Source organism: Python bivittatus, unplaced genomic scaffold (genome assembly GCF_059951505.1).
Source record: "Python bivittatus isolate LINGU-HERP-01145 unplaced genomic scaffold, Pbiv_v1 ctg000080_np1212, whole genome shotgun sequence".
Taxonomy (NCBI): domain Eukaryota; kingdom Metazoa; phylum Chordata; class Lepidosauria; order Squamata; family Pythonidae; genus Python; species Python bivittatus.
This window is the reverse complement of record NW_028277035.1, coordinates 53,956,069-53,983,580: the sequence shown is the minus strand read 5'-3', so window position 1 is coordinate 53,983,580 and position 27,512 is coordinate 53,956,069. Positions and strand designations below refer to the sequence as shown.

At 36.8% G+C, this 27,512-nt stretch overlaps 1 protein-coding gene across 1 annotated transcript; it reads right to left on the bottom strand.

Moving 5' to 3' along the window:
* Positions 1-1,562: 1,562 nt before the first annotated feature.
* Positions 1,563-27,512, bottom strand: SLC6A1 (solute carrier family 6 member 1). The gene is made up of 14 exons (XM_007431461.3): positions 27,275-27,512; positions 25,460-25,591; positions 22,859-22,959; positions 20,699-20,808; positions 20,461-20,593; positions 19,914-20,048; positions 19,645-19,748; positions 18,296-18,420; positions 15,828-15,940; positions 9,438-9,569; positions 8,399-8,501; positions 6,982-7,082; positions 3,341-3,508; positions 1,563-1,667 (listed from the first exon to the last, which is right to left on the bottom strand). The coding sequence occupies exons 1-14, from the start codon at positions 27,510-27,512 to the stop codon at positions 1,563-1,565; spliced, it is 1,800 nt and encodes a 599-aa protein (XP_007431523.1).

Sequence of the window (27,512 nt, the reverse complement as noted above, 5' to 3'; positions counted from 1 at the left end):
TAATGTGCTTGACATTCTGAGAATAATACTTTATTGCAAGAACATATGTTTGTCACCTTCAGACAAAAACAACAAAAAAACCCAACAGCCACAGTTAACATGTTGTTCACACAGTAGTTCTACATAAAATGTATGCTATTTAACACTGTATGTTGCACAAGATTTTGCTGAAAAGCATGTTTCATTGCACAGTTCTATCACAGTCATTTAAAACCATTTTCCTATGATCCTCACTATCTATTCCATAGCTGCCAAACAAGAATTGTTATTGAGGTCTCTCAGAGCTTTGCAATTTTCTACATTGGAAGAAATCTCTTAACTCCTGTGGAAAATGCTTGCTAGAGCCCACCAGACTTTTTCATCGTGTCTCCTTCATTACCTTGAAAAACACATACATAAAATAAACAACAAAAAAATAAATGAAATTCTTTCTTCAAAGTGCTTTACAATTTTCTTCCTAGCAAAACTTGAATTATTGATAGATCTCCCACAAACCAACTAGAGAAGTGTTAAGTTTAAAGCCCTAAATTATATTTTGTGGGAAGTGTTTTGATATATAAGCTATTGGTTTGGTTCTTTTCTGTGTATATGTTGCACCTATCAGTGGTATAACTGTGTAACATAAAGTGAAGTAAAATTTGGCTTAAATGATAGATAATGTATGTAGTTTATATAGGACCAACCTTTGAGAGGGACTCATCTACAGTTTGAAATAAGTATGTAGTCATATTGCTACTTTTGTTTTTTTGTTTTTTTAAAAAAATCCAGTACTTTGAAAGATGCTTATACTGAAAATATTCTGATAGTTATATTACCACAAAATAACATAATATATTAAATGCCAGAGGCCCAAAAGATAATACTAGATAGTGGAAGTATTGCCTGTGGCAGTTGTATAAGAATGATTAATACATAGCTCTATGTAAGGAGAAAATTAGAAAAACCAACTCAAGAATGAAGTTGGTTAATATTTTAGGGCAGTATTTTCACTGGAAATTTATTTCATAAAAATACTTTGCTGGTGAATATAAAACAACTTTCCAATTTAACTGTTCTCAGAAATAACAGCTTGGGAATCAAACAGTAAGAAATTTATTAATAAAAACTAGCACAAAAGTTCAAATTGTTGCACTAAAAGGTAAAGATTAAAAATGGTCTACATGTGTGTTTGTTTTTAATAAATTCCAGATACTCCACACTTACTGAGAGAGAATAAAAATGTTAACAGTCTATGGATTGCCAGAAAACACAAAACATTGTTAACAACTAAGCCCATAAAATGGTTTGATCATACCACCTTGCTTCCTATATAGTGGTGATGGTCTTTTGTGCCACTAGAGGTAGGTTATTTTATTCTCAGACATAAATTTGTGGTAATATTCAACCATGTTCTTTTTGTGTGTGTGTATATATATATATATATATATATATATATATATATATATATATGTGTGTGTGTGTGTGTGTGTGTGTGTGTGTATATATATATATATATATATATATATATATATATATATATAATTGCCCCCAGAGGAAGTTCCGAATCACTTCAAAGACTGATTTTATATATATGCTTCTTTGTTTGCTGAATTACTCTGTTGGGCTTGTTCTGGTCCATTCTCAGGATGAGCAATGTCTTCACTTGGCTGAATCATTACTTGGATACGCTAAAAAACATCAGGAGAGAAGGAGAAATACAGTAACATCATTATTCATTTACCTGAATGTTTTCAGTTTAAATTTCATTTATAAGACTTAGCTTTCTTCCTCAGGCAGATGGGTAGAGCAAGGGAAATACTTCATCAGCAACTTGCAGTAGAGAACCCTAGGGTTCCTTTGAGGGAAGGGAGCAGTAAAACCATAAGTGTTTCCTGACTAGCAGCTCATCCATTACTCAAGTCTTTACAATACAAAATTAAATATGATTGGAATAATTGTTGCATTTATATGCTAATATTTAGAGTGGTATTTAGAGATGAATTTAGGTCTTCTTTTTTTTTCATTTTCACATAGATTCATCTCCATATGAATTTGCAAAAACAAAAAGCCTATAAAAATCTGAACATATGCCTCTAGATGTTGCTACTCTATTGGTGACTGTTAAAATCAGCAGGGGGGCGCCAGGGTATGATCAATGTCTCTTTACATGAAGGAGATGGTGATGTGGCTTTTCTTGAGGAAGTGCATCCTGGACTCTAAATTTTTGGAAAACTGGCACCCTGTGCAAATGTAGTTTTCTTGGGCAAGGTGCTAGAAATGGTGTTAGCCAATCAGCTACAAGCATGCTTGGAAGAAGGCAGTTATCCAGATCTATTTCAGTCTGGCTGCACATATGCATGTAGCATGGAAATGGCCTTGATTGACCTGATTAATGATGTTAATGTGAGAGAGAAATGCAAAGTGCTATAATATTGAACTTCTTGGGACCTTGGATCATTTGCTGGAGCAATTCAGTGGGATGGGAATTTGAGGAACTGGATTATGGTGGCTCTATTCCTGCCTATAGAATTGCCTTCAGAAAGTGGCAGTGAGAAATCTCTTACAGCGTTCTATTCTTTCCCCCCTGCTGTTCACTATCTATATAAAGCCACTGGGGATGGTCATCTAGAGATCGGAAATAATCAGTTTGCAGAGGACATTCAAATCTACCTTTCCTATCCATTTGAATCAGGAAAGGCTGTATAAATGTTTGACAGTTGCCAAGGTTATGATGGACTAGATAAGTGATAAGGAATGTAAAGAGATAAGATTCTTATGAAGTGATGAAATGGTGCCATAATGAGCTGGAAGGTATCCCAAGGAATAAAGAAGGAAAGGAAGCGAGACTAAGTTAATAGAAGTTGTGGCAAACTGTTCAACTGCAGTCTATTTATAAGCATAACATGGGTATACAGTTTTAGTTTAACAGACCAAAAAGTAACATGTAAATCAGTTTAAGCATGATCACTTTCAGAAGCCAGCTACTAAGGAAAGGAACTGGATGAGCACAGTCATTCTATATTGTAACATACTATGAGCTCAGGTATGACTTTTTTTTCAGTTTATTTTGAAAAAGGTCCTTGCCTGGAATGTGCTCAGGAAGGCCTAAAAAAACTATTGAAAATTTATATCCAACTATTATTATTTTATAGAAAATATGTATCCGACTACTATTATTCTATAGAAAATATGTATCCAACTACTATTATTTTACTCTTCAACAATGTTACATTGAGAGAAAATGCTGACCTAAATATATTGTAATGGGTATACTGTATTTTGATATTGTAGTTCAAAATGTAATAGAAGTTGGTGCTTGCTAAAGCCAGAATCTTGAGGCCCTGCATGAAAGACAGCTTACCTGTTTTAAGGAGCCTTTTAAAGTAAGGAACATGTATGCCATATAGCCTGGAATCAGCACCATAGAAGAGAGAGCCATAAACCAGCCAACACCTTGGCCCCATTTGGGGAACACATAATTGCCCATAGTGAGGGGAGTCATTTGCACAGCACTGAAGATAAATACACCCTGAAAAATGTTTCAAAAGATTAATTAGAATGCAAACTGTATTTAGAATTTAGAGAGATGCTGGTTCATATATCACTGTGTTATGTCTGAAATAATTAAGTGGTGAGAACTGGACACATTCACACCAATTATTCCCTTTATTCTAAACACTCAATCCATTGAAGGAATCATCAAGGGAAAGGAAAAAAGAAAAAGAAAAAAAGGAAGAATTTACCAATGTGATGGCAGAAAAAAAAAACATAATAGGAGGATGAAAATGAGACCCTAAATTCTTTGCTTCTAATACTGTACTTCTCCTAAACATAGCAACAAAAGAACTATTCACATTGTTCACCATACACCATGGAATTGCTGAGTTTCTGGGATCAAACCTCTGCAGTGCAGAATCAACACATTATGATTTTAGAATGGGAGCAGGAAGCCAGAGCACAGTGTCTCAGAAAATTGTGCTCAGATTGTACCATTTCCCAAACATTGTTTCTTTGTGTGAAACCTCAGAGGCCACCATCTTTTACCATCTGTTCATAAAATGATTCTTGTTCACAAGCAAACTACCATGCATTTTGCTACAGAAAGGAAGTAAGAAATCCATTAATGCTGCAGAAGCTGAAATTGTCTTTCAATTTTCAAACCTTTTTTCTTCTGGTTTTGACCTCATATGAGAGTATATGATGGGTTATTAAGAAAGAGGAGAAGGTCCACTGAGAAAAGAAGTTCCATCAGGAAAATGGAGCATTGAATTCAACCAAATATATGTTGTAAATATTAAAAGGAAATAATTAAACATTCTTTTATTATTATTTTGAAAATATTCTTTTCTATAAGCAGAAAAAAAACCCTCATGTATTTTACATTTACAGGTAGTCCTCGCTCAATGACCACTTGTTTAACGATGGTTCAAAGTTACAATGGCCTTGGAAAAAGTGCTTTTCGACCTGTACTCGCACTTATGACTATTGCAAACCATCACACTGCCCCCTGGAGTCATGTGATTGCAATTTGCAACTTTTTTGACAGTCATTAAGCAAATCATATGGTTGTTAAGTGACTTCCAGCAAAAAAGCATCCATAGGGAAGCTGGGTTCGCTTAACGACCGTGATTCGCTCAACAACTGTGGTGATTCACTTAACAACCATTGTAAAATGGTCATAAAAAAGGGTCCAGTCACATGGTGACTCACTTAATGACCACCCCAATTAGCAACCAATTTTCCAGTCCCTATTGTGGTTGTTAAGCAAGGACTATCTGTATATTTACATGGTCTTTTCTTTGCACCTGATATGATTAAAATATATTTTATGATATTTTCAGTAAAACTGTAGCTCTGTATTATTTTTAATGTTGTCAATAGCTTGCTTAAGTGGTACTTAAATTATTGTTCATTATACATAATAAAGCACAAGTATGCATGTGTGTTTGGTGAGAGAACAAATAGATGCATCAAAATAGCTATTTATTGCTTTTATTGTATGTTGTAGTGTACAGTATGTAGAAGATTAATATCTGTCATTTTGAAGTGCAAAAACATCTTAAATTTGTATGATCCAAGTGATTTTTAAATGATTGTTAAGAATGTTAATATACAATTGGTACCAGTGAGAGTTAACAATATTCTTCCCTGGCTTGTAGAGATTAGAATATTTTGTAAAAAGACATATTGCCAAATGAAATAGAAGAATGGAATGGAATGTGACCTGCACTCTGAAGATGCCGGTCACAGGTGCTGGCGAAACGTTAGGAAACAAAACTTCCAGAACACGGCCACACAGCCCGGAAGACCCACACCAGCCATCGTATGCCGGCCGTGAAAGCCTTCGACAATACACCATAATTTCTGTTGCTAAGTGATGTGGTCGTAAAGCAAGATGTCACGTGAACACATTGTTTAGTGACGGCAATCCTCTGTTGCAGTCATTAAGCAATTTTTGCCAGTCATTAGCCGAGAACCCACCCCAATCCAAGCCATTCTGGGCTTGGTCCCTCCCAGCCCTGAGCCTCCATAAGGTAAGGGACTGCCATCCCCCACCTGCCTATCTCCCCCCTATCTCTGCCCTTTTGGCCATCCTGAATCCTGCCTTGCAGGTCAGTAAGAAGCTCTAGAACTGTGTGGCTCTGGGGCTGCTCGCCGTGCCCTGGGAAGTCCCAGCCACCCCACCCCAGTCCCAACTGCAGTCGCCCTCACCACCTTGCATTCTGAGATACCTGCTGCCCTGCACTCTGCCACCCCAGCTGATCTTTGCTGTCTTCTTGCTCCCTTTGCTGATGAGGTGTGCCTGGCTGGGTGGGCTGTGCTGCCGCTCTGGGGTTGCTTCTTGCCAAAAAGCCCCTTTGTGCTGTGCTCCTGGGCCAGGCTGGGGCTGTTTTTTGCAGCTCCAGAGCCACCACATGCCAAAATGTCCCTTTGCGTGAAGAAATGTTTTACTCATGGAAAAACAATGTACATGTGGTTATGGTGCAAAAACAATGAAATATTTGGAGATGATTTTTGAGGGGGAAATTAATGTCATTTTACCACAGACAATTCAGTTACTCTCATTAGCTTTACTACATTTGCAGTATTTATAGATTAAATATAGATCAAAATGCTTTACTGAAAGTTAAAGTGTGAATAGAGCATTTATTAACTGCAGCAATGTTGACATTTGTTAAATATTGAAAATATTTGCATGATCTGTTACTTACATATTGGAAAGGAAACATTTGGACCACTGTGGTAATTGAACAGTTAATGTATAACAGAGTAAAGGTTTAAGTAGCAATAGTAACTTCTTTGCTGAATGGTATTATTATATTTTTATATAAATAAACAGCTTTCTTTCCTATCTGGTTTGTATATTGATATTTGGAATAGTTCAAATCTGAGTATTATATTTTTGGATAGTGAAAGTGAATAGATTTATTTTTCTTATTTATTTAGTCTATGATATTGCAGTAGTTGAGGTAAAATATTGATACAGATGATGGGTGTTATTAATCAATTTTTGATTTTTTGGGTATGTTTTCTTTTAATTCATTTAAAATCTTAAATATAACAAAATTTTACTATGCTCATGAATACTGGAGTCTATGACTGTCAGAAGAAGAAACAATGGCCACAGATCAACGGTCCCCTCTCTGCATAATTAGGGGATGAGATTAATTCTTCCTCTACATTTATGGTACATATATGGAGGGTGAATGAATAATATTCATCTGTGCAAGAGGAGAATATCAACGCATCATCTTTTTGTTGAATACATGATTATTCCCTAAGAGCTGTGAACATTAATCACTCAATCATGAAGTATGATGCATTAGTCTAGGAAGGATATGTATTTGAATCCTTCTTCAGTTAATTTATTTTGAACATGAATGTTCTGCAAGTTACCATGCAAAAAGTTATAGAAAGAGGTTCATTTAAAACTATACTTTTGCATAATGCTACGGTAAATTATTAGCTTTCGTATGATAAAGCAATGATTTTATTTCTTACTGCCACAATAATTGGAGTAAAGAAAGACCAACAGAGCTTCCACCAGATGCAGGGCCTGTATCCAACCATCTCTTGGATATTGTCATAAAAGCGGTTTACACCTAAATAAATAAACATATAAATAAATAACTGTTAGTTGTCTTGAATAATGAATGTGTTGATAAGGGGTGTGTGATTCTGTGCATGGGTCCAATACATCATAGAATCTTTACGGCAACTTTTATAGAAGCAGTGGTTTCCATGTAATTCAGAGAATAAGCTAAATGTTTAGACAGGAGATATCTGAGCACTTTTCAGCAAGATCTTGTTGAACAGAACATGATGGAAGCGAAGATGGATTTTAACACTGGTGAAATGGAAGACACATGTGCCTTGTAGAGAGGCAAGAAGTAAAGAATGGCAGTCCAAATAATATCCAATATATTGCTTATTTTTCTTACAGCAGATAGTAGGTTAAGCAACAATTTGTGTCCAGCATTCTACAAACAGAGTTCCTCAGAGACAGTAGCATTAGGAACTGTTATCAAGGTTAAAGTCTTTCTGTAAATACAGTGCTGTCTGGAGAGAACATAACTACGATCAAATGCAAGCCAATCTGTAAATAAAATAGTGCTTCTGGCATGTATCTAAGATACATTTATACCAGAGAAATCAACAAAAGCAACATTAAAATTTATGGAATTTGCTTAAGTCCTATGGATTGCCATGAAAACAGTGGTTTGGAAAAAAAAAGAACTTTGCACTGTTTGTGAATTCTCTGCATCTGACTTACCATAATAACTATCTGGGTTATAATTCTGGCACTTGAGCTACAGCCCTTTGACAAAGTTAAACTGCATCAATTGGATCCAAGTAATTGAAATGGTGTCCTCCTAGCCCACCTGCAGGAGTTGCAATGGTTCCATTCCTTCCTCAATAGGTGGTGGTGGGGAAAGAGAGATCACCCCAAAGGCTACACCTTTGCGGGGTGCTATGGGGTTGGTCTCTCCTATTTACATGAAGCTACTGGGAGAGATCGTCTGGCAGTTTGGAGTTCAATATTATCAATAGGCTGATGGCACCCAGCTTTACATCACTACTTCAGGCCAGCCTGAAGTATGCTGTTAAAATCCTGTCCTGGCACCTGCATGTTATAAGGGTCTGGATGGGATGGGAAAGAACAGGCTTAAACTGAATCCTAGCACTGGGCAGGAAATAGTAATGCTGTGTTTGAGGCTAAACAGAATTAAAATCAACAACTGCAATAGTCCAGAATTGCCTTTCAGACTCAGGTATTCCACTGAACTGACTTAAGGCCACACAATTTCTCCCTTATAATTTAGGCAACTTTATGGGATTGTGTGAGGAATAAAATGAATGGAAAACCCTTATGTACTGCCTTGAACTCTCATCAAATAAGATACTAAACATCACATACCGTAACACCAGGATATGGAGATACACTCAAAGAACACAAGAAATAAAAGACTCATTCCACTTGCTGAGTAATAGTCAAAAAGCTTGAACACATAGAGCCCACCCTGCAATTGGAAAGATAGATATATATATATTCAGTTCCTCATACTGATTTCTGAAATGTCCACTTCTACAGTATTCTGTTTAAGGTTTAAGCTTATCTTTTCACTGGAGTTCCGTCTATGTTATTTTGTAATACAGGCTACAAGAATTCATTTATTATTTATAGAGAGATCATACAGGTACACCTATTCATTTGATTTCCCAACTATATAATTTCATTAATAAGTTGCTTAATGCTCTAAATGTGTACACCCCCCCCCCATTCTTGATTCTGGCTTTTAATATAAGTAAATAGATAGACACTAAGAAAAGAATGTGAATATGATTTTACTTTTGCATTCCATATTTTATAAGAAATACTTAGCTTTGGATTATGTGACAAACCACGAGAGAGAGATGTTCTATACTATTCCTGAACTAAGCAACGACAAATTTATAATATTCATAATAACAAGGACTTTATGTGATTCTTCTAGCTGAGGTTATTGGCAGATAATGGAATGACTACGTTTTTGCTGCAGTCCTAGGAATGAGTCCTACTGTAGTGAATAGGATTTCCTTTGAGAAACATGTATAGGATTCAATAAAACATGCTTCAAATATAAATACTGTAACCAACTACACTGTGCTAATCTCAAATTCTTTAGATGACATTAAAAGCTGAAATCTTTCCTATTGGCAGGCTCTGGGCTACCCAAAGGTCCAAATCCCCAGAGGACCTCTGGGCTGTGAGGAAACAGCTTTGGCTGCTTCAAGGACTTAGCTAGAATTGGAAACTCTTGCTTATTTCACCCATATCTCAACGACTCTTCTGTTTGGTCTTGATTTCTGCTGTAAAGATTGTCTAAAAATCATAGATGAAACTCTTAATTCTTCAGTGTAGGATAAAATGCAATTATATCAAATTTGTGACAGATAAGTCCCAATATATGGCTTACCTGAGTAATATTAGACAGTCCTATCAGGTATGACACAACGCACACAACAGCAATGAAAATTTCTCTTCGACTGCGTAACAGTTTTGGAAATTCATCGACTAGTGCTGTTATGAATCCTTCAACAGTACAGAACTAAAATGAAAGTAGAAGTTACATACAAATCAGACCAAAAATATTAGATTCAAGTACACAAACATTCACCTTTACTTATTTTTTTTCAGTTGGGATGACATTACAAAAAAGTTTTTCAGTGGTGCAGGCTGCTAGGTTTTGTAGTGCTGCAACTGATCAATGTACTTGTTTCTCCTATATTTTGATAAAATGAATGTTCAACTATTTCATAAGTAACAATAGAACTTTTTCATCCTGATCTTAAGAGCATTCTTAAAACACTAGAAGCGTATTTATGGGACAACTTTTATAAATATATTAAAATGTGGTTGGAAGAAAAAATAAGGGTATAATTCTAATTTGGGATAATGTGGGACATGCTTTATTTCTTTTGGAAATGTCTCTTGGCATTTGGCAGTGCAATAATTTTATTCTGCTTAGTTTTTATTGATTTTAATGAAAGTTTAAAATTTTTAATATTGGTAAAGCAGATTGTCCATGGAGAATTCTGGTTAGCAAGAAGTGAAATGTTAGAAGTGGAAACAGGCATTTACTTTTGTCTATTTAAATTTTGTCTATTTAAACTTTGATTAACCTTGATTAAGCAATCGTGGTACTTTTCAGCCAGGTGCCACTGTGCTTGGGAGCTTTTTCTGTTTGCTGGCACAGTTGAATTTAGAGCATTCAAAAGAGGAAGCCCAACTACTACTTTAGGGGAAAAAACAGCTGAGAATAAGAAATACTTGGGAGAAAGTACTGAGAAGGTGGACCAACAGGTTTCATAATCAACCCTGTAGATGAATACAGTCTTAATCCTCTGATCAGTTTCACTGTCCAAGTAAAAAAACTGCCACACTTCACTTCTGTGCTTATACAAGCAGCCTTCATAAGCCAAACTAATTTGAATGCTTCCTGGCAGTTTAACAACTGTACGTGTAGAAGCAGTGGATAAGAGAAGGCCAAGAACAAGCAAGCACAGCCACCTACCATGGAATTCCCCCTTTTGTTTTCTATTCCATCTGAACATGCTTTTCATTTGCATTTTCACTGAATATCAAGGAAGCCAACAGCTGAACCACTACCATTACTGAAACATTAAAGATGCTATTTATTTGCTTGTTGGTTTGTTCGTTTAAAGCATTATACAGCCACCCAGCAAAACCTGTGTGACTCTGGACAGCTTACAACAAAATAAACATTAAAACAAAAACAAAACAAAAACAAAAAAATCAACAATACATCATTAAAAGAGAACCTCCCACTTCAGCTATTCCATTATTCATGAAATATCAGGAAGAAATCTCTCAGGTGCGTGTGCAAGAAGTGGTTCTGGAAAGAATGCGGTTTTGTTTAGGTTCCCATTACAAAGTTATGGTAGTGGTAGAGACTGCTTGCAATCCGGTGTGCTTTGTAAGGAGGCATTAGTTAGAAATCCATGAGGTGCATCTGCTGAAAATGGTTTGGATCTACTGAATTTCTGCTTGTAAAAATGCTGCAGGAAACGATTTAGAAAAAATGGCAATTACGTATGTCAATAGAACTGTAAGTTATAGCAGCGTACGATGCTCATTAGTCTCAACAGGTTATGCTGCACAGGGATATTAAGTGCTTAATTTCCAATTGAGCAGTCAATATCCAATCTCCAATCTCCTACTGAAGCAGGCATGAAAATTGGGATCACTTAAGACTCCCACTGGACATGGAAATGTATTTTGATTCTGGAATATTATAATACAGATGAAGCAACTTGAAAGGTTTAAAAATGAAGCGATGAAGCTTACTTAGTTTGGGAAATATTAGATTACTTTTCTCAATTATTTCTGGAGCCTAAAGCCCCATTCAAATGAAGGCCATATTTTATCTAATTAAATTCAAATGAAGGTCCTTTAAATGAATGCTTTTTGTTTTTGAAAATGTAACTTGGATTTCATGAAAGAATGAACAAAAATAAGAGTGTTTAATTTATTTTCAGTCCCATAATGCAGTAAGCAAGGCAAGCCTTGAACCATTACGCTGTTGGCATTGATTATTTTGAATGTGAAACTCTAAAACACGGTTTTTAGGAATTTGATATTTTAACTACGTATGTTTTCAACCATATAGGTTAGATTCATGAACTGCCCGAGGCCAATATGGAGTAGTTAAATGTTTGTAATAAAAAGCCAATTCCTCTACATTCAAAATGTAATTATTGCAGCTTCATTTATGCAGTTTGGCCTGAAAAGTGTGGAAAGGAGCAGTCAGTGGTTGGTGGAGTCTGGAGGCACTGTAGATCAGCTGGTTTTGGTGCAGCTGCAGAGCAGCACCTGGCCAGCTCTTGGAGGCATAGCAGCTCAGTAAGGATGAGCCCAGGAGAGCATTGGCCCTGCTCTCACTCTCTGTCTTGTGGCTGATGCTGGGAACAGGATGGAGGTTGGTTGGGCTGGTCTATAGTATCGAGGTGGCTGTGGGTACAGCATCCTGGGAGACTGAAATGGAAGACTGAAATGGGAGGCTCAGATGCACAGCCAGATGGCAGCAGAAGTAGGCAGTAGTCTTGCAGGAGAACCAGTCTGCGTCCTGCAGCTGCCATCTGACTAACCACATGGTCCAGCAACCATCCTGGGGTGGACTCCATCATGGTGGCTGCTGGCCAGGGGGAAAAGATCTGGACTGGCAAGAACATTCTTTAGGACTGTTGCTTGGAGTGAGAGCTGGTTGTAACTAGACTTGCCGATTGCCCTCAGGTGAGAAGCAAAGGTGGGTGGAGGTTCTACCAGGCCTGTTGGGTGTGAGACTGCCTAGTGGCTTGGGTGAAAGCAGGGGACTAGGGAGAGTGGAGTTTGATGGTGTGAGTGATGGGGTTGGAAACACTGCTCAGGATAGGTGCTGAGTGGTCTTTGAACCATTGGTAAGCTAGGTGGGGGCTTAACCCCCTGTTGTTTCTGTTTGATTGGATGGGTCACTTCATCTTGGGGTGGGAGGTTGTAAGAAGAGGGCAGGGGAGGACACAATGGTAATAGGCATGGGGAGGTATAGTAGGAAACAAGGGGTGAGCCACTCTTGTGAAAAGTGGCCTTAGTGTTTAAAACCGATACTGTGTTCTGGCCTTCCTGTGCTTAGCCCCAAGACCTGTTTTTGAGAGCTTCAGTAGTTCTGGACTCCAGCTGCTGCTACTTAATGCCAGACCAGCCTGCAATAAAGCTCCCCTCATCCACAACCCAATTGTGGGGGATGTCATCCAGCAGCACAGGGTGTGTTCTCATCAATATGCTGATGATACCCAGTTATACCTCTCTATCCCTGGCCAGGCAAGCAATGTTGCCAGTGTTGGTCCAGTGCCTGAAGGCTGTAAAGCTTTGGGTGGGGAAGAACCAGCTCCATCTCAACCCTAACCAGATGGAGTGGCTCTGGGGTTTTGGTCCTCCTGGATCTTGTGAGGTTTCATCTCTGACTCTTGCCGGGGGAGCACTCTGAAAGACAAGGCTGGTGTGCAATTTGGGAGTCCTCCTGGACTTGTGCCTTGTATGCCAATTGTGCCCATTCCTGGACTGGGTAGCCTTGTCATAAACATGTTTTCATTGTTGTTTTCTAAGCCAGCCAGGATTATAGTACATAAAATGGGAGGTACAGTATATAAATCATATCAATGCATAAATAAATTCTAATATAGTTTTTAAAGTCTTTTATATATATAGTCTTATATAAATGTTCTAGACTTTAGTTTATAAAGGTGTGCATGTTCTATGAAAAATTGCACTATGGGAAGAATGACTGTACTTTTGAAATGACGCTGTCAGAAGTAACACTGCATCCCAACATAGACAGATTCCCCATTAAAATGCTTTCTCTGGAGTGAACTGGGGAAGCAGAAGAATTGGGAAGGGGATTCTGTATGGAACACATTCTGATACTGAGGTGAGATGAGTTTTCCTTCATGTGGAGGGTGGAGATGAGGGAATGTAGTGCTCCCAAAGCTATTGCCAAACCAATGTTTCCCAAAGGCATAACAAATGATGGTTCATTTTGTTCATTTTATATTCTTTTATTTTATTATTATTTTTACATCTTGTCTTTTCTTTGAGAACTGAAGAAGGTATAAACATGGATCTCCACCCACGTTACCCTTAGAATAGCAATCTTGTGCATGAGATTGGCCTGAGAGAAGCTACCCAGTAATTTAAGATTTTGAGAATAAATACATTTACAGAATTGTTTATTTAATTCAACAGAATAATTATTTACTACCCAGTTGAAGTTTTTATCTATAAATAAATGGATATTGGATCTGCATTATCTTGAAAAGAATGATTCAGACACACACCCAGAGCCCCTCATCAATTCACAAATGTAGCCTTAAAGATAGTAAATGATCAGTTTAGGAAACGTCTTCCTGAGCCTTTTTAAAAATACCTAATTTGGTATAGTTATTCCAACACATAAGGGCTGTAGGAAACTCACTGGTGACTTTGGGCTAGTCACACTCTCTCAGCCTACCCACTTCACAGGGTTGTGAGGAAAATCAGAAGCAGAAGCAGTAGGCCTGTATGCTGCCCTGAGTTGAGCAAAATAAAGGCAGGATAACAATCTGGTAAATAATTACAAATATATGAATACATTTCTAGTTCAGGAATTAGGAGTTTTCAATCCTGTTCTTAGTAGTGAATAGGAGAGATGGCTGTTTTCATGAACCAAATCCCAAAATATGCCCTCTTTGCACAGAGATTGCAAGACGTGCACATTGCCTTTCTTCTGTACTAAACTTAACCTGCTGGACTAACACACTGGGGAACGGCTGAATATTAAATATGCTGTCTGACCATGATCAAGTATGATTCTGCTACGCATCCCTTTTCCATCAAGGCCTTATTTAGAAATGTTAAGAAATGGAAAAAGAGCATTTTAGACTGTACATTTGCATAATTACCCTAAAATATTATTGGGAGTATCAATTATTGATAGCTCTATCCCCTTTCTTAATCCCTCACTTTGGCTTTGCAGCAAAATTTATAGACTGGTCTTAGGTAGAAAGCTACTGCTGAAGACAGCCCTGGGGATCTCCCTTTATGCAGTGGATAGTTTTAGGAGATATTTCATCACTGGAACGTAATGCAGAGGGAACATACACGCATTTGGTTTTATCTGGCCACGTATAAGCCTTTCTTGAATTTGTAGCCCTTGTTTCATGTGGAAATAATATAATCCTTTTATATAAAAAGAAAAATAGGGGAGTCAATGTGTTTAAGGCATTCATATCATGTTGATCTCTGCATTTGCTTTCTCTTCTGCTCCATTTCATACAAGACTAAAATGATGATTTATAAGTCATCAGCAATTGTTGCATCTTCTGTTTACCAGCACAGTGACTTTTTCCGCAACCCATTCTTATATATTTTGTGTTATTAGGAGTTTTTCTACATCAATTTCTTGTTTATGTATTTCTAATATTTATGAATCTTCTACACTATACCCACTCAGAGTGGTGAAAGCACAAGTAATTCCATAGAGACAAAAAATACAGTACAATATTTTTGTGTGAGATAAAAAGAATACTGTTTCTCAAATTTAGTTATCTGAAGCCATTGATTAGCCAAATTTGTTCACTTCTGCAGGTCCACTGAATTATTTAAGGAAAGTATTTGGATCCTATTTTCTTTATTATATAATGTCTGTGCATGTTTTAATTTTGCCATTTTACATCAGAGGAAGGCAACCTTTTTGTAGTGGGGCCATTTTTTTTTCTTAATGGTTTAGCAACTGAAAACTGCAGAGTATAGAGCTATGACATAATGACGTTCCCACAAGAGATTCTACATTTCCCTCCATTCTGGAATTTTTTGAGAAAGGCTCCATATCAACCTGCTCTTGTTGGAATAAAGACAGAAGAGAGCAACTTAAGAGCAAGTGTCTTGAAGCTTTGTTTACTAATATTAGAAATAAGGTTAAAGCTACAACACAAGAATTCCAACAAGTACTCTACTTTCAGATGAGAATCATACATATAAGCAATTTAAGGCAGCAAGATTCTGTTTCATTTTCTCAGAATGTTCTAATGTAAAGAGGCAGAAGCTGCTCTTTTGTGATGGCAGGTCAGACTGCATGTGTTGATTATTTTAGAAATGGGCACTTAGACTTCTCCTCAACGTGAACACCTGCACTCATATTCAGGCTGCCTGTAGGCCATAGATTCTCCTACTTGAAATGTCCTATAAATTGCCCTGAAATCATTACATGAGATGGAGCATATATATTGGGCTGAGAAATAATTAAAAACAAAACAAAACACTGCATCTGTATTACCTGACTGTCAATTCCAAGCATAAGCAACATAGAAAAGAACAGCACTGCCCACAATGGAGAGATTGGAAGTTGTGTTACAGCTTCTGGGTAAGCTAAAAATGCAAGTCCTGGACCTGTAACAGAGGGGGGAAAAATGCATTGTCTCTGAAGTTCTCTTGTGGAATACAAACTTATTGGCCTTATTATAATTTTTAGTATATTTCAAAATATAATGATAAATCTACTGATCAGAATTGAAATAAGTGACTAATAATGTGCAAATTAAAACCTAAACAAATGCAGAATATAATTAAGATTACAGAGCTCATTTTTAAAAGATTCAAGGATTTACATAGTGACAACTTTGTAAATAGCATTTACAATATTCTATTCTATAAAGCTGTTTCATATCAACACATGAAGCTACTTTATACGAAGTCAAAACTTCGACCTACCTAGCTCAGTACTGTCTAATTTGAATAGCAGCCATTCCCCAAGGAGTCTGCAGTCAAGTATCTATCACTAGAACTGCCAAGCCATAAAGTTATTGTTTTTGGCTAAGGGTAATGCATGAACTCACTCATTATAGTTTAGCGTTGTGTGAACCAAATCACTGGTTTTATAATCAGTGTTAGTTATAGGTTATCAAACAAATTTCAACAGTTATTAGATCTTATTAAAAATACTCTGCCATTTAATCCAATTATTGCATTTATTTCACCCATTTTCTAAACTGTTGTTTAACTACATTGATCCATATTCCATTTGCAGTGAGCTTGATATACAGTTAATCTTGGCAATTGGCGATACTGTAGATGAATATTTTAGTTTCACTGCCTCCCGCTTCCACATTATTTCTGTCTTACTCCATTTCATTTCTGAGTAAATTTATGGAAAATGTTCATTTTTGTGAGCTTTTGCAAACATAAATTTTATATGTATCTTTGAGTACTGACCACTTATACACTTCATACAAAATTGATGATTCCATTTTGCCTGGCAAGATGCCACCAAATACTGCATTTCCATTACATAATATTTATTAGTATTACAGCAGTTGCAATATCATAATTAACCAAAATAAAGCTCATTATAGAAGTAACTAAGAACCTGAGGAGCTTTTTCATTCAATAGATATTATGTTAAATATTAATTTTGTAGTGCAGTATATCATCTTGCCACATCAGCTTCCTAGTTTTCCACTTTGCGAAGTTGCTCTCCATTAGGAACCTAAAGTGTTTAATAATATTAAATAACTAGTGTCCTTCCCACTAGATGGGAGTATGACTGTGAACTACTATACCTTTTCCATGATTTCAAAGCCATGGGTGAGAGAGCTGCATATTAAGAGCAGTTAAAACTTTGGAAAACTTTCTCAAGTCCTACGCTTGCACTCAGAAGTGTTTCCAGAGAGTAACTATGCTATTTGGTGCATGCCTTCATATTGCTTATTAATTTGATTTATTTTAGTTTTGTCTCTACCAAGAAGTCACATAATTTGACCAAAAAAATGCTCTGTAATGTCTTACAAAAAGTTAATAAGGCAGATGAACGAAAAGAAATGAGGTGCGAGGGAAGCTAAGGAGGGAGATCACTGGTTTAAACCAACTGGTAAGCCATTCGTTAACTTTACAGCTTATGATGAATGGCTGATCTTCTCTTACACATATTCCTATTGAGTAACAGTGGACTTCAGGCTGATAGATGAAGTTAGAGTATGCTGCCTTTCAGCTCTCAGGTCCTAGGTTAATAGTTGATAGAAGCTGACTATTTTGGCCACTGGAAGCAGACAAACAAGTTCCTTCTAGCTGTTTTACCTGTGGTCCATATAAGGGGCAATTTGATCTCTACTTTCCTATGATGTTTTTTATTTATTAAATTTGTATGCTGCCCCACTCCCAACAATATCCTTCCTGAGATCTGTTATTATTTCCCAGTTGGTTCTTGAATCCCTATTGAATTATTGACATTTTGCTTTCAGGCCTCAGAAGTCTGATGGCCAGGGTGCCACATGTCAGTGTGAAGTGTGTGCTTTGCTAGGCATGCAACTGGTATTAATGTCTCACTTATGCAGATAAAAGCGATCCTAGTTTCCAGTAAAAAATGAAGCACTAGAGGATGTTGCCCAAAGTGTGATTCTTCATTCTTATAACTCCAATCAACTTTCAGACAGTATTTCTCTTGCTTGGAATAGCAAAACAGTTCCTGTACAGTAGAAGGAAGTATACAAACTGAAGATTCTGGACTAAGAGATGTTTTAAAGTAAAGTTAGGGTGCTGTGCTATCCAATCTAGCAGAGTTGTAAGATAGCATCTTGTCTGACCATTTGCCCTTTCCAGATCTAAACAGTCAACTAGTTTATTTTTACCTCATTAGACAAAGGCATGGTGAACAGTGGACTATTGGAAGAACTTAGCAAACTTTAGAAAACTTCAGCTGCGCTAAAATTTTACCGCTAAAACAATAACCCAGAGTAAGGGATAACACACCTGATTTTGCAACATCTTCAATAGGGCGTTTGGTTACATAAGCCATAAATCCAACAATGGAGAAAATAACAAAACCAGCAAACATGCTTGTGCAGGAGTTTATGCAGCATACTATGATGGAATCCCTGGGAGAAAAAAAGAGAGAGAGAGAGAGAGAGAGAGAGAGGATAGCATCACTCCAAAAAAACCAGATATTTTATTCATATTACTACTGGCAGGGAAGATTATCTGAAGTTTATGACACTGGATGATGATTTTTCTATGAGTGTGCAAGCTGCAGGGACCTTGCATTGATGAAACGTTTCACCGTGTGAAAGTGTATCACAATGATTTGATGTGACTGAAGTGCATTAGTCCACCTTGTTGAAGAACTGGAGAGGCTGATCTCCCTCGCTTGGAAGTTCTGCTTCATAAACAGCAATTCTGGCCTATACACACTTCATATGCTGTTGCTGAGTAAAGTGAAGCAGTGTGGCGACCCTGTCATTAGATGTGGGCACTATCAAGTAGAATGTTTTGAACAGATGCTTCATGCAAATCTTCATTAAAACAAAGTGCCCCTTTAAAAATCTGCATAATCCTACTATATATGCCTATTTAATCTCTATTGAAACCTTTTCTATTAAAAAAGCCCTCACTCCTTGCTCTGTATTTTTTTAAGGCTTGTGCAGAAAATATGTATTTCACATCAGATATCACAGATGTAACTTAATGAATCTCACCCAGGAATAGCCGGTGAATTAGACCATACAAAGCTGTCATTACTGCCCTAGACATCCAGAGTTCCAGAACTTGTATGGAGGATCAACTTAATATTCTGAATAAAATAATTGCACATTAGTGCTGTCCCCTGTTTAGGGTTTCAGCTGCATTTTTAGAGCTCTGTGTTCGTTGATCACTAAAAGGGGGAAAGAGACACCTTTCTTTATTCCAACCTTCTTGAAGCTCTCTCCTAGTGTATTAGAGGACTTTTATTTGGTAGTATATCATGTTAATGTTGCCATTAATGTTCATTTTGTTAATGTTTTGCCCCTTTTATATATATCAAAGTCACTTGGAATGACTTCTGCCTTTAAAGGAGCCGAGCAGAAATAACAACAATTATGCTACTCAGTAGACCGTCCACATTTGAATGATAACTTTGCCTTCCATTTCAATTTCCATTTTTGCCTTCCTATTGCAACAAGGGCTCACATTCAACACAACTCTGAGTTTGATATGGGCACTCACTAGTGACTGTGTGTAACTAGAGTAAATCAAGGAGACTGTACACTCTATGAATTGGATCAATTGTCCTATAACTTTAATATCTAGGGTACTAGGCTAGTGCAGAATAGTAATTGTTTTACCTGTAAACATTGTTGTTGAATGGGTTGTAACTTCCAAGGGCAATCAGTGAGCCAAGACCCAAACCATAAGAAAAAAAGATCTGTGTGGCAGCGTCCAGCCAGACCTAATTGAGAACGATAAAGGCATTAGAACGATAAAGGCAATAAGATTAGGATAGGTAGCTTATATGTAATTCACAGTTGGAAAGAATATCGATCATGAATACAGAGGCAAGACTAACCATGTGACTGTCAGCAAAGACAACAAAGTTATTTGTGGGACTGCTTACCTCAGAGTCTGAAAGCTTCTCAAACTTAGGAGTTACATAGAATAAAATGCCATCTTTTGCTCCGGGTAATGTTACTCCACGGAAGAACAAGATAAGTAACATGATGTATGGATATGTGGCAGAGAAGTATACTACCTAATGCAAAGAATAAGACGGATAGCTTGAAAGTAATTGCTATGCTAAGCTCTCTCTCAATTAATTTAAAATTGGATTTAAGAAATACAATAAGTAATGTTCCTAGTTTGCTGTCTTAAAATATATGAAAGATGTGATAGTATTTTAAGTGCCTACAATCACATCTATACTATCACCTTGCCCAATACAATGTGTACAGTAATAAGCACAACTCATGTGTAACAATTAAGCTTAATTTATAGAGAGGAAAAATAAATATTGAAAATGCTACAGCATTTAAAACATAATGTAAATCTCTTGGGGGGAGGGGATGTCTCAGCAAGACTACTTTTACCTCTATAGAATACTGTTTTTTTTAGAATATTGTGTTGATTCAACTGGCAATGTATGGCTTTATAAAATATTCTCTTACCTTTCCAGTCCAACCCACTCCTTTCCAGATGCAGAAATATACTAAAACCCAGGCAATTGCCAGAGTAATTGCTAATGGCCAACGAATCTGGCCTGGTTTTTCCAGTCCATCTGTCATCTGGTGCATGTTACGCCTAAAAGTAGAGAACAAATGTAGAAAAATTTGTATTCTATTTGGTTCTGAGACAGTGACAATGGAAATTCATAAGAAGTAAAAAGGTATGGACGTCTTGACTTACTCCCAAAATTCCATAACAGCACTTGTCATGTTGGTGGTGTTTGCTATACTGTAGTTAGAGAAACAGTGGTTTGTGTTCCAGGAATTATCACAGTGTCTCCATGGAAGGGTCTGATTAAAAAAACAGAGGGAATTGGAGCAGAAGAATAAAAACAGTGTTTGACAGAGCAACATAACTTAGATTTATCTGCTTTTCTAGAATAGTGACCAATGTGGAAGGATGAATCAGTACAGTAATCTCTCCTGGATTTATGTCAACTATGAACATGGCCTTTTTCTTTCCAAAGCTTATGATTATATTGCAGTTTTTCTTCTACATTTCCTTAAATTCTAGTTAGATGTGCACCTTTCTGAACATATACAAGTAATGAGTAATAAAGAACATGAAGCATTGCATGTAATTTGGGGATCTGTTTATAATAATCTAACTTGCAATATATAATTGTTTCCTCCCCCCATTTCCTATTGCATTGTACATATATTAATTTGAAAGATTGATTGCTATCTAAGAGTATGTTGGCCTTTCACTATCTCTTTATGTTTCCGGGAGGTTGGGACAAGGTTGTGTTTTATTTAACTAACTTCCTTCCTTCCTTCCTTCCTTCCTTCCTTCCTTCCTTCCTTCCTTCCTTCCTTCCTTCCTTCCTTCCTTCCTTCCTTCCTTCCTTCCTTCCTTCCTTCCTCCCTTCCTCCCTCCCTCCCTCCCTCCCTCCCAAACAGGGTGCAACTAAACCATTGCCTCTAGCAATATTTCATAATTTAAAGGTATTCCTTTATTTGGAACATTAATCAGTCCATTAATTTAAAACATAGTTATTTATGGTCATGTGACAGAATTAAAGTTTTGGATCTTCCTCAGTGTCTGTAAGTGTGTGGTACAAACTATAGACTGAGTCTGTAGATTAAAATTAGATTTTATTTTACTCCTTATTTTGTGTTTTGTAGACCGTCAGTCAATTAGGTAAAATTTTCAGTAGTCAAGGAAATATTTATAATTATAAACATTTATAATTTTTTACAACTTTGTTAGGTGGTTTTTATTTTGTTTTTAAGTATTGTTACCCACTCAGAGTCATGAATTTGAGATGGGTGGCCATACAAATTGAGTGAATGGATAAATAAATAGCATAAATCCTATTAATCCTAAGCATTTGGTACATCCTGTTCTTTGCCTGTGCACAAATACAGTCCTGCAATGAACTCACTGGAGAGAGAAAGTGGAAATATTCTATTATTCTAATCACTTCTAAAGCATACATATTTTAAACTACTCTGTTACAGTTTAGCTACAGTTAAGCTACCAAAATATATTTAAATTGATCTTACTCTTTATAAAGAGAAAAATATCTTTGGGTTCTGTATAGGCCCAAGAATGATGGATTAATAACATTTCAGCTGGGTAAATGGCTCACCAGGTGGCCTTGGTCAAGTTATTACCCCTCAACCTTTTCAGCAGGAAAGATCAGCATGAGTAAAAGGGTGAAAGTTGAGTGCCAATTCTTATATGGTCGTTCGTAAGAACTTCTCAGCAGGCAGCCAAAAGCAAATTTCAGTGTCACTGGGACACTACATGAATGAATGAATAAATACAATAGCATGACTTCCAGACTAAGAGCAGATGAGAGAGTGGTAGTACATTGCACAAAAGTGTGTGTGTGTGTGTGTTTATGTTAGAAATCTCAACTGGTATCCTGCTTGCATATCATAGAGAGCTGGTAGACTAAGAAGTTTATTTTCCACTTAGCCATTACATTTTAAATGTTGTTTTAATATTGGCTAGCCCTGTGAGTATTTTAATTGTTTAGATTAGTACTATTAGCTTCTATCTTGTTGGTTGCTATTTTTAGGTTATGCTTGTTAAGGCTTATGCTTCTCTGCTTTTTGTAGACATACATGTTATTGCTAAGACAAATACAAAATATCTGGACTGATTCATGGCAAATAATTAATACAGTTTGATTAGATCTAGCCTAAATCTGGTAAGCAATGAAATAGGCAAGTTATTTTAGTCAAGTAGAAAATGGGTAGAAATATAATTCCTGGATCTGAGTCTGTAACTTAACATACCGTAACTTAACATACCATAAGGTATTGTTAATATTAATCAGACCAAGGTGTTTTTAAACAGCCGTTTTAAAATAAAGGAAGAAAAGTCACTTACTGTAGTAAAAGAGTTATATAAGTAATATATGGCCCAGGAAATAATCACAATGTAGTAAATGTTAAGCCAGAAGGACAGAACAGCAGCAGCTAATCCCACACCTGTAGGAGAAATTTAGACATTACTGTTTATTCATTTATTCATTATTAATAGTGGAGCATAAGACTACTAAAATAACTTTAATAAGACGCTGCTTCAGATAAGATAAAGTACTTTATGTTCTTATACATTTATATTTAGATGGTAATCAAGATGGAATATTATGGCCACTCTTACCAGAGCAGGGTCTACATGATTTTCTCTTTAGGCTATTACTCCACAAGCCTTCTTAATGGGGTTAAACTCCACCTTCTGCTTGTGTTGAAAGAGTCATAAAAAAGGTAGATAAATTCACTGAGAGTATATGTACTGAAGAGAATGAAAAGGAATGAATATTTACAAAATGACCTTCAGTAATCACATGAATTTCTAAAGTGCACATAGGCTCAGCTAGAGGTTTAGAGAAAAGAGGGGAAGGCTGAATATTGTAAACTACCAGAAGTGAAAGGGAATAATTTGAAAGAATGATTAGAGACTCTTGGGTAGAGTCTACACTGAAGTCTTCTTTGTTCTGATTCATTGATTATGTGCCATCCAGTTGATGTTGACTCTTAGTGATCACATAGATTTTTTCCAGAAGAACTATCCCTAACCTGATCCTTTGGGTCCTCCAATGGTTTATCCATCACTGCTGCAATTGAGTCCATTGTTGTCTTCTTCTCTTTCCTTCCACCTTTCCTGGCATTAGAGCCATTCTTCTCCAGAGAGCTAGGCCTTTGCAAAATGTATCTGAAGTATGATCATTTCAGCTTGGTCCTTTGTGCCTCAAGGGAAAACTCTTGATCCACTTGTTTTCTTAGCTATCCATTGTATCCTCAGGAGTCTGCTCCAACCCAAAAGTTCAAAAGCATCAATACTCTTTCCATCTTGCTTCTTCAAAGTCCAAATTTCACTTCTATGGAATGTCACAGGGAAAATTAATGCCTGGATGATTCTGATCTTTGTAGATATAGACACATCCCAGCATCTGAGTATCTTTGCCAAGGCTTTCATGGCTACTCTACCAAGTGCCAATTTCTGATGTATTTCTAGACTGCTGGTTCCTTTACTGTTGATAGTTGATCCTAAAATGCAGAAGTTATCCACTTCAGTAACTTCATTGTTAATTCTAAGGCTGGATATTGTACCTGTTGCCATTAGTTTTGTCTTCTTTATATTTAATCTTAGTCCCATTTTTTCAATGTGCTCCTTGACTTTCATTGCCAGAATGTGCGGATCATTTGCATTTCCAGTTATCAGAATAGTGTCATCAGCAAGGTGCAGGTTATTGATGTTTCTTCCTCTAATTTTAAAATCATGCTCATCTTCTCCCAGTTCACCTTGCCTTAATATATATTCCTCATACAGATTGAATAAATAAAGGGAGAATATACAGCCTTGTCTCACTCCTTTGCAAATCTGGAGCTAATCTGCTTCACCATGTTCTGTCTATACTGTGGCTTCTTGATCTGTGTATAAGTTTTGCATGAGGACAAAGAAGTTTTCAGTCTCCTGCTTCATTTTGGTTTCCTAAGCCATACAGTCCAAAAACATTTTCCTCTTTCATGTTTCCAACTTTGGCATAACAGTCTCCAACCATATGCTTTACCATTTTTTTGTTATAGCATAAACACGTCACAAGCTAGAGCATAGGACTGCAATTGGAAGAGGCTTGGGTGTGAATTACTGCATAATATTGCAGTTAGTGCTCATTTAAGCTAGTTCTGTCTGGAAATCACAATAATTATTTTTTAAGGACTTAATAAAAGCTAGTGTGAACAATATTCACATATAAAATGTTGATGAATGTATCATCTGTTGCATGGCCAAGCTAAATAATATGTAATGAATGAAAACAAACAAAAAATCTCTAGTATAGATAGTTCCCTGGAATACATTCAGTCTGCACACATATCTCACATAGGTTCTTGTTTTTAATGGGCACAAGGCAAACAGTACATTGTTTTAAACATTTAAAGTACAATAAATGTATTCATTAAGAAGGATTAGACTAAACTATACAGGAGCAGTCCTGAGAAACTTATCAGTTCCAGAAGCTTATTCCATCCTTTTACAATTCTGGAGGTTTCCTAAAGATAAAGACTTACATTATGCTATTTGTTATTCTGCCACATTGTACAAGGTGTGTGTATGTGTATGTGTGTGTGTGTGTGTGTGTGTGTATACACACACACACACACATACACATATATACACACATCTAGCCATTATCATACCCATACCCTCATTCATATACATACTTCAGTTTTACACTTCTTGAATATTAAGAAGTAGAACAGTAAATATTCAGCAGTAACATCAGACATCTCAATTTCATCATTGTTGAAATATTGATTAATCCTTTAAAATTAAGTGTGTGTGTGTGTGTGTACATATGTATGTGTATCACTGGCAAATATTCAAATGATCAATAGGTTTTTTCCTTCCAATTACAGCTTGTATTCCCTAGATTTGCAAGTCCATTTCAGAATTAATAGGAATGCATATAATACAAAATTATACCTTTGAACATTGGAGCAAGCTTCCAGACCCCAAGACCTCCTATGGACGTGTACTGGCCAAGCGAGCATTCCAAAAGAAACAGGGGAACTCCCGCAAAAATTAAAGTAAGGAAGTAAGGAATCAGGAATGCCCCTGAAATGATACAAAAATGAGTCCTGAAAATGAAAAATACTAGGCAGAACAATAAGGAAAAGAACATTAACATTCAGTGCGGATAAAAATATTGCTTCTACAATTTGGATCGTTTCCTTTTCCCACCTAACTAGATGGGAATGTGAGAACTCATCCCTTTTATTTTTATTTTGTGCATCATGCAACTGAAATAAAGACTTTTCCAGGTCCACTGATGTGTGTGTGTGTGGGGGGGGGTGGGGGATTATATACTTTAGCTTTAGGAATGGTGACATAATTGCTGTAGACTTTTTTGATACCACTTCCCCCTACGTATAAAACAGGTGTCTCTAGAACTACACTCTTCTTATACGTAATGGAGAAACCTTGCAACTGAGTTCCTCTCCAGTTGTGATTCAATGCAGAAGAGTGGAGCAAACTTTGAAACAGGAGCCGTTACCAGTTGCAAGGACACGGTTTTCCTCATAGTGAGGGTGGGCTTGATGCAGCCACCCCAATTTAACCCTGGCCAGCCACACAGTCTAAGCTTTCAGAAATCAGTTCTGCCAGGCTACGTTTCGAAAATCATGCTTTCTGGTAAAGGACTAAAGCAGATGCTTCCAGAATAAACAAGTCACAAATTAGCTGCTGTTCATGATAATTATATATCATTATATGGAGCAGCCACTGTAGTCCTCATGATATGGAAGACAAAGAGTAAAATAAAATAAAAAAAAGCTACTATTATACAGCTACTGTTATTTTGGTTACTGGTGGCATAGTTTCTATTCTGCTCCCAAGGATGCAAACATAGTTAGATAATAATTCAAATGCATCATTCTTTGTAAGGTAAATTTGTTCCAAGGTGCAGTATTGACTGATTGGTTTACTGTACTTTTATACTGCCACACTCGCTTAAGATTCATACGTATTTACAATATACAAGTTAGCATAAAATTTATTACCATTATTGTCATTAGGCATCCTCAACTATTAAAAGCTCCTTTAAATCGATCTGTTTTCAAGGCCTTTTTAAATATCAAGAGAGAAGGGTGTTCCATAAGATCAAGGCTACTGCTGAAATGCACTGGTTTCTACCCCTCCAAATCTTCTGTATGGCAGTACTCTTTCAGCACCACTGCACAAGAGTCCGAACCAGACAGCTGACGCAGATGGTCCTGCAGGAACCTGATTGTCAAGCCATGTAGGGCTTATAGAATTCCGAAGGGTATCTGGAAGCCAAGTGGTAACCACTGCAGAGGTCACACACCAGTGTCATATGGATATATTGGCTCTCCCTCCACAGGATTTTATACCGACTACAGCCCCAAGTAGAGTCCACTGCCAAAATCAATATAAGAGGTAACAAGGCATGGGTTTTTATCAGGGCTTCCTTCTCCAGGAAGGGCCACAATTTGTTCACAAGCCAAACTTGTCAAATACTTTTGCAAATCGAACTGAAATGATCACCTGTTGGGTACAACACCGTGAGTGGTGGTACACCTGCAGTAGCATTTCAAGCTATAAAATTTATTTAGTGAGTCCTGTCTAAAAGTCTTGTCATATATTTGATACCCATGTTAGGAGATGTCATGTGTCCCTTGTCTGTGTTGAGCAGTGAATCCTGGGTTCTCATCAAAGAGGGCTTTGAGCTCTAATCAAATATATTCAGCACACTTAAGTATAAATAAATTAAATATATACCTCCTCCATTTTTCCCACATAGGTATGGGAACCTCCACACATTCCCCAAACCAATTGCATAGCCAACACAGGACATAAGAAAGTCAAATTTTCCCTTCCAGATGTCTCTGTCTGGAATAGCTCCTCTTTTCTTTTGCACCTTTACTACTAAAGTCTTAGGCTTATCATTAGTAATTGAGGCATCACTGAGTTCTGTGGAGATCTGCCCATCAGCTACTTTTGTTCCATTTGTGGCCAT